The sequence below is a fragment of the Galeopterus variegatus genome, unplaced genomic scaffold (assembly GCF_000696425.1).
Source record: "Galeopterus variegatus unplaced genomic scaffold, G_variegatus-3.0.2 Scaffold6378, whole genome shotgun sequence".
Classification (NCBI taxonomy): Eukaryota; Metazoa; Chordata; class Mammalia; order Dermoptera; family Cynocephalidae; genus Galeopterus; species Galeopterus variegatus.
The window spans coordinates 101,239-109,798 of NW_007732489.1; the positions used below are offsets into that span (position 1 = coordinate 101,239).

An 8,560-nucleotide genomic window follows, 5' to 3' on the forward strand; every position below is an offset into this window, starting at 1 on the left:
AATTGTCCCATTGTTTACTCTGCATGAGAGCCCTTTTGCAAAATAGTAATGCCTGGTGAGCTTTGTAGAAGTCCTAGAATATTCAGTAGACAGGACAGCCTAGGAGGAGTCCAGCCCTGGTCTCTGAACATCAGTCCCATTTGCCTCCAGCAAAGTCAAGTCCTGGATGTGTCCGAAGGGAATGTGGTCATTGTAATGAATGGTTTAGTTTTCAAAAAGCTCCTAAAGATATTTTTCACTCCAAAGAGCCATAGATTAAGAAATATATGCAGATCATAGATAGGAACAAGTCTGTTCTATTCACCAAACTCACCATTTGTTACTCCAGCAAGAGCCTGCCTTGCTATAATTTAAAATAACAACAAAACCTGATAATTCAGTTACTCAAATAGACCATACTGAATTCACTGAACTTGCTGACCATTAACCTGAAAGATACCTGTCATTTAAGGAGAGTCCTAAAGGCACTTACATGGAGATTCTGGTAATCAAATACCTTTCGGTATGTCACACCCTAAACCGAGACCTCTGTGTTGATAATCACTCTGTCTTTCCTTCCAATCAAATCACCACTATTACCCATTGTAGGGGTCAAGTCTATTTCATTCAGGTGCTAGTGGCAAAAGTCAATTAGAATCTTAGAATTTAGGGCAAAACTCTGAGGTTTAAGTTTTAGAACAAAGTGCTTTTTCTTTTCATTTTCAAAGCCAAAAAAACTTTATGCCTGGTATTTCAAACCAATTTGAATTTACATTATAAATGTAAATGGTATTTCTCTATCAATTAAGTTTTGCCTAAATACTTGTGAAATTATAAACTTGTTTGTAGATCAGTTAGGTCAGAAATATTTGATGCAGTGAAAACAAACCACAAAAATCATAAATTGGTAATGTGTGTGAATGTGCTTTTTAAACAGAAAAGCATTGTATAAATGTAATGTATTATCCTCATTTACCGTCACTGCCTGAGAATAGCTGTTGAGAAATGGTGATATTTAATGTATATTATTAGATCTTACACAGAAACAGTAAAATCCTGGGTCTTCTTTCTTAAAATCTAAAGGAAACATCAAACAGGATATACATCTATGAGACCATTAGCTAAATTGGTTCTAAATAAGGCTGTTTGTCGGAGGATGATTTTTCTCCCACTCTCTCCACATCAATCTGCATTTCTCTGAAAAATATTTTGAGCTGACCCAGGCAATTTCTTTGAGTCGTCTTCATCGCCAGCTGTCTGGAATGTATGTGTCATCACACTCTGTGCTGAGGCAGATGAGGGCTCTTTTTGCACATAGCTGAGCACAGAGGCCGACAACCATGGCCTTTGTCTGTGATGAAGATGAAAGGGTACTCTACATCTGAGAGTGGCTAGCCTGGCAAAGCCAGGAACCCTCCTTCTGTTGAAAGTAGTAACAGAGAAAGAGATTGGTTTTTCCTGAGTGTTTTCTGCTATCACCCAAAGCTACCAGAAAAAAAGACAATGTTGATGAAAATAGTTTTGTTTATTTATAATATTTTCAGAGGTTACTGCTTTTGTAATATGTTTCATTCCTACATCAAGGAGGTTGCTTTTGTTTTATTCATAAGATGACATGCCCATCAGACTATCTCTGTGGTGATATCTTTTTGAGTTTAGGGATAAAGTGTAAATCAAATGTGTTTTATTTATGAAATTCAGGAAGATGACATTCAAAAATTGTTCTTTTGTAATTTATTAAAATATGCAGTTGCCCTATTTCTTAGCATTATTTAGGATATTGTTTGGATCAACTCATTGTTAACAGCAGTAGTTGAATTTACTTTTCAGGCAATTTAAATTGTACATAATATAATGACATATGCGGATATCATGTTTGCATAATCTCTTATACAATTTTAAATGTAAAATGCTGCAGGACTGTGCACAGTATTTTGAGTCAAATTTGTGCCTTGAAATCTCTAATTAAATGAATTCTAAATGAAGACAGAGACACTGAAGATATTAAAACAATGCACGATTTAATAGAAATTGAGTAAAAACTCCCTAACAGGCATTTGGGACCTTTAGCTGTCATTGTCTCAAGGTTTGAACTGGGACAGAAGTCTTATTGAACAACTGGTACTTCTAGCACTATCATTATTCATTGCTTCCATTAGCTTGTTGTTTCTCTTATTCAACAAATCCTTATTAAGCACAAACATGGGCTAGATATTCTCCCAGATAATTCTGGGAGCTTACAACTGAGTGGAAGAGCCAGATATCAACACATCATTATATAACCTGTGCCCAGTGCACAGAAGAGTATACACACAAGTTAGAGAGTACAGAAGGGGCCCACCCAACCCAGCCTGTAAGGGAGAGAGCCTAGGAAGGCTCCTGGAGGAGGACAGGCCCAATGTGAGGAGGGATTAATTGAGGGACGAGTCTCAGGGACTGGGAGATAATAAGGGATTGGTGGGGAGTGATAGTATTTCAGACAAAGGACACAATATGAACAAAATCACAAAAGCAAATAGTACTCTTGTTTGTTCACTACAGCAGCCAAGTTCTGCAGAGGTAGAGTAACGTGGATTCTGAGGCCAGAATACCTGGGTTTGAATCCTGGCTCTGGTGTTTGCTAACTGTGACCTTCAGCACTTCAGTTAACCTGTGGCGCCTCTATTTCTTCATCTATAAAGTGGGGATAATAATAACACCTACCTCATAGCATTGTTTTGAAGATCAACATTATCATACGTGAAGCACTTATGATATAGATGTTAGCTCTTTTTATTAGAAAGCAAATGACAGAGAGTTTAAAGTAATCAGGCCGGAAGATTGGGCAATAGTCAAATTTTGGAGGTTTTGTCTGCCAGGATAATGAGCTTGGGCTTCAAGTTATGAGTAATAGGGAGTCACGAAAAGATTTTAAGCAGGGAAATGACATGAGCGAGTTGGCGTTTTTGCTACATCACTCTGGTTTTGTAGAAGATAGAGCTGAGGGGAATGAAGTGGACAGAGTCAGACCAATCAATAGGTTGCTGCACTAATGGAGGCATGAATTAAGGTAATGATAGCAGGATGGACAGGAGAAGTGATTGAATAAATAATTAAGAGGTTAAATCTGCAGAACTTTATTGATTGGGCATGAGGGATTATAAACAGGGAAGAGTAGCCTTCAGTTACAAAGACATAAAAAGTCAATTCAAAATTTTAAGTAGGGCTAATGAGAAAATAATAAAATCATATGCAATGAGTATCTTTAAGGAGACAAACCGCTTCATTTGTTACAACCCAGAGACAAGATTAACAAAGCCACTATGGTCTATCTAAAAAAGGTGCTTTTATTAACATTTTATACCCATCTTAATTGGCAATGCTTTTGCAAATTTTCATTAATCATAGATATCCTAGTAAAAGATCAGAGATTACGTGCCCATTCCGAATTCCAAGTATGTTTCTGACACCCATCCCGATCATCTATTTGTTGACGTAACATGGTTGACTTGTTACATTAATCTTATTGCTTTGTGTCACTTCACACTGCAGTCCCCTCACACTGGCTTATAATCTTACATCACTGTGTTCCCTATTGCACTCCAAAAGTATTTTCAGACAATGATCTCTCATTTCGCTTGTGTCAGATAATTTTATACTATGTTTTCATGAACAGATGTACATGCAGGTGCTTTTTTAAAAATGCATATTTTGAGTTCCATAACATCGTGAGTCACTTTGAAAAAAACCGTGTCTTTTTTCTAAGTTATGCAAAATGACTTTGAAGAAGAAAAGTCTTATGGATCTCTGTGTTTCAATTAATTCTGCAGTTCCAAAATGATCAAGCACTGGGGATGCCTGGCTCAGCAGGCATCCAAGACTTGACTGCAGCACTTTGGCCATTCTAATTGGACAGTGCTGGTGCCATTTGGGTTGTTAAATATTTTTAGTATTATTAGTATCACTCTTGCTTATACTCATGGTTCAGTATCTTCTCCACAGAAGAATTTTGCTTTAGCAAGCAGAGGTTGCTCTTAAATGGTTGTTTAAATGGATTCTTTCAGTGATAATCTTTGTTGTGTTTTTTTTTATCTTCAGACTTTTTAAATCCATAAGTAAGCTGTTATTACTACTAAAAACACTGAGCCCTATTTATTTGACAGTGTAATAAGGTGAGTAAAATCTAATTTTGAAGGAAGTAAATTTTCATCTAGTATTTTTTTTCTATCAGAGAATTAAATGTTTCTGCAATACAGAAACATTTTATTTGTGTTATTCCACCAAAGTCCTGGGCCAGCTAAGCATTCAGATGTTTTGGTAAAACTCATCTTCCCTCTCACTTTTTTAAAAAAACTATATAATCTATTTATTCTGTCTAAAAATTCAGGCTGTAAAATAACTAACTGCTCACAGTACAGATTCCCTGATGGCTGTAAGCAGAATTTAAGAAAAGCTTAGAGAATTAAGTACATATATAAGTATATCGATTTTACTATCTGATATTTTGTAGTTTCTGTAAATACTGGCACTTCGTTACACCCCACTGGAGTGGTAAGAAGATAAAATAATTCTAATAAATAACATCGGTACCTTCTCAAATAGGTCTCTTTTTCCTGCTGACACCCAACTATATAACCTTTCTTAAAATAAGGAATTTCTTACAGTTTTCCACTTACTCTTTGTGTTAGTTACTCTTTGGATTAGTTAATATGGTATTTTTAATGTTTCTTTTTTCCTGCAGGTACTCTTGGCGTCACCAACTGAGAGAATTTAAAAGTGAATATCGAGTTGTAGCGCTGGATTTAAGAGGCTGTGGAGAAACAGATGCTCCCATCCATCAAGAAAATTATACATTGGACTGTCTAATTACAGATATAAAGGATATTTTAGACTCCTTAGGTAGGCTTTTTTAAGTTTTTTTTTAAAAAATACAGTATTGTTTTTAAAGGGACTAACATTCAATTCAAATGGTGAATTGATGACTTTTGTTCTTGGGAGAATGCATCTTCCATCTACCCAAGCTGTTATCTGGATCCTGTCATTATAGTTTTTGGTATACAATCCCAAAATATTTATACAGGAAATTTAAAATAATATATCCAGAGTAATTATTCTGTCCACCAGCCAAGAATGACTTTCAAATTTTGTTTTTAAAAATAGACCTAATGTATGCTGTTTATTATTTTCAGAAGCGATTATTGAAAATTTGATTCTTGCACTCAGAAAAATTATTTCTTCAGAGCCCACACCTAAATATTCATTTTAAAATGTCATAAGATGCAGAGACACTTGCATTATCTCTTTTGTATCAATCAGTTAATACCACAATAACATTGTGTAACAAACCACCCCAAACTCAGTGACATATAGCCATAACCACTTATTCCTATATTCCTGTACCTGCAGGTCAACTGTAGGCTAGACCCTCTGGGTCTTTGCCTCAGGCTGCAGATTCAGCTGAGACTGGCTTCTCACTGTGAATTGGGCTGGAACCTGAGCTAAAGGGGAGTAGCTACGGGGAGTGAGGGGGCACAGGGAAACTATTCTCCTAGATGTGGCAGAAATGACAAGAGGGTGAGCTCAGCTGCACAGGCATATTTCAAGTTTCTACTAGCAGCACATTGGCCAAAACAAGTCATATGGCAGAGCCCAGAGTCATACAGCCACCAGGAGACCGAAGCAAATCCCATGGCCAAATCTAACATCAAAAGGGCAGCAAAGTATACTCCTTCTATGACAGTGGGGAAAGGGGAGGAGAAAATTTTTTTTTTTCCTTTTTGTCTTTTTTCGTGTCCGGCAACGGATCGCAACCCTCAGTGTTGCGCCCGTACCGGACCGGGACCGGCCACGGGATCGCAACCCTTGGCGTTGCTCCCGCCCCTCGCTCAGCCAGTGAGCGGGAACCGGTCTGTATGTGGGATCCGAACCCTCGGCAGGAGCGCCACCGCACTCCCAAGTGGCGCACTATAGCAGTGCACCACGGGGCCGGCCGAGGAGAAAATATTTTTAAACAATGTAGTCTACTACATCCCCTTTGACTAAAACCCAGCTGTTACTGTCAATATGTTAATGGAACGATATAGTAAGAAACACCATGAAATCAAAGTCCCTTTCTACAATAATCTAATTAGAGCACAGATCAAGCCAATATTTTTAGGGAAGAAAAAATGGGTGGGTCTGGGGGTGTCAACATGCAGTGTTGTCATTTAGTCTGATTACAGTATAATAGACTCACACATGATTTTGTTTTTGTGGAGTTTTTTGTGGCTGTCCACTATGGGGATCTGAACCTGTTATCTTGGGGTTATAAGGCTGTGCTCTAATCAACTGAGCCGACAGGCCAGCCTCAGATGTGATTTTGAACAGCTGTATTTCATTCATATTTTGTGATAATTCAGTTGGACCTAACCTAAATTTGCCATCATGAAATTTTTAGGTGAATCAATAATACAAACGAGATGTATGTGTTTTTATGTGTGTATGTGTGTCTGTGTCTCTGTGTGTTAGCATAGTGGAGGGGAGTGATGGTGAGAAATACTAAATTGAAAGAATTAAGTAATTTTAAGTATGCCAGAAATAAATTACAAATGAATCTTATCCATCCATAGAAAGGAAATCCTGTAGGAATTTCTATTGAGAAATATTTTAACCTAGTGCAAATTGCCATAATGATTACATGAAATGAAACCAAATCAGTGACGTTTTGCTCTGTTGAGTTGTAACATTGGATTTGTGAAGCTATGGAAAAAATAGATGCTTCCTGGAAATAAAGATTTACAAATTGGACATAGATGGGACATTTATCATTTTACTGTCACTAGAAATTTCTCAGCATTCAAAAAATAGACCAAATAAATAATCTTGATTATGATCTAATTATGTGCAGTCTTTACCGTGGTTTCCAAATTTAGGTCCATGGGGCCAGAGCTGATCTGGCAATTTAAAATTTAAAATAAAAAAAAGATTCCGGGCCGGCCCGGTGGCGCACTGCTGCAGTGCGCCGCTTGGGAAGCGCGGCGGCGCTCCCACCGAGGGTTCGGATCCCACATACAGACCGGTTCCCGCTCACTGGCTGAGCGGGGGGCGGGCGCAGCACCAAGGGTTGCGATCCCGTTGCCAGTCCCGGTCCGGTGCGGGCGCGACACTGAGGGTTGCGGTCCGTTGCCGGACATGAAAAAAGACAAAAAAAAGGAAAAAAAAAAAAAAAGATTCCTCAGAGAGATTCCGAATCTGTAGGTCTAGAGTTAGGCTAGCCATCTAAATTTTCTTAAATGATATCTGTGTGATTCAGATGTACAGACAAGTTTTGGAATCACTGAACTCATATTTGTAGAAAGTGCAAAATTAGGGTAGGGAAGTAGAAGAGCAGGTTCAGAAGTGTAACTATTTTATGTAAGGTAATGAATAATGTGCCCACCTGTTTCTTTTCAATGGTGTCAACATTTATTTCTTAATTACAGGATATAGCAAATGTGTTCTGATTGGCCATGACTGGGGGGGCATGATTGCTTGGCTAATTGCCATCTGTTATCCTGAAATGGTGATGAAGCTTATTGTTATTAACTTCCCTCATCCAAATGTATTTACAGGTGAGTTTAAGTTTTCATTAAAACATCTCTGCTAATGTGACAATTTACTATTGTCACTGACATTGTAGATTAAAAACAGCAAAATTTGTTTCGCATAGACTTTTAAAAATTAAGTGACTAAATCTGACAATGTCAGATACCTTGGTTTTAAATCTTCCTGAGAGCCTCAGATAATGAAGCTTCATATTTGCTTGTGTAATTGTATTCCTTCTATTTTTTTTTTTTTTTTTATGATGACTGGTAAGGGGACCTTAACCCTTGACTTGGTGTTGTCAGCACCACACTCTCCCAACCGAGCTAACCAGCCATCCCTATATGGGATCCGAACCCATAGCCTTGGTATTATCAGCACCGCACTCTCCCAAGTGAGCCACGGGCCGGCCCATGTATTCCTTTTTTGAAAATATCTTACTGTCAACTTGGGGAGGGATAAAGGGAAAAATGCAGTAACATTAATTTGACAGTAATGAATCCTGACAGCCTTGAAATAAATTCTCCTCTTGCCTGACTGCTTTGGCTATCAGGAATAGCAGTGTTCTTTAAAGCAGCACTTCTCAAATTTTTTATCTCAGGACTTCTTTATACTCTTAAAATTATTAAAGACTCCAATGAGCTTTTGTTTATATGGGTTATATCTATAAATATTCACTGTATCAGAAATTAAAACTGAGACATTTAAAAAATATTTATGTATTAATTCATTAAAAAGAAAACATTATACGTTAACGTAAATAACATTTTAATAAAAACTAACTACATCTTCCAAAACAAAATTTTATTGAAAAAAGTGTTATTTACATTTTTGCAAATCTCTTTCATTTTCGGCTTAAAAGAAGACAGCTGGGTTCTCATATCTGTTTCTGCATTCAATCTATTGCGATGGGTTGTTTGAATTGAAGCACAAGAAGAAATCTGGCCTCACACAGATTTGTAATTGTAAGAGGGAGGAGTATTTTTTTTTTTTTTTGTCCTTTTTGAGACCGGCCACACCGCGCTCAGCCAGTGAGCACTGT

General features: G+C 37.5%; 1 protein-coding gene across 1 annotated transcript in view; it reads left to right on the plus strand.

The window, feature by feature from the left end:
- Positions 1–8,560, plus strand: part of EPHX4 (epoxide hydrolase 4) — a 23,975-nt gene that overhangs the window by 6,858 nt on the left and 8,557 nt on the right. The window contains exons 3-4 of the mRNA XM_008590805.1: positions 4,700–4,857; positions 7,419–7,547. Of these exons, the coding sequence (XP_008589027.1) occupies positions 4,700–4,857; positions 7,419–7,547 (287 nt within the window). The remainder of the gene's footprint in view (positions 1–4,699; positions 4,858–7,418; positions 7,548–8,560) is intronic.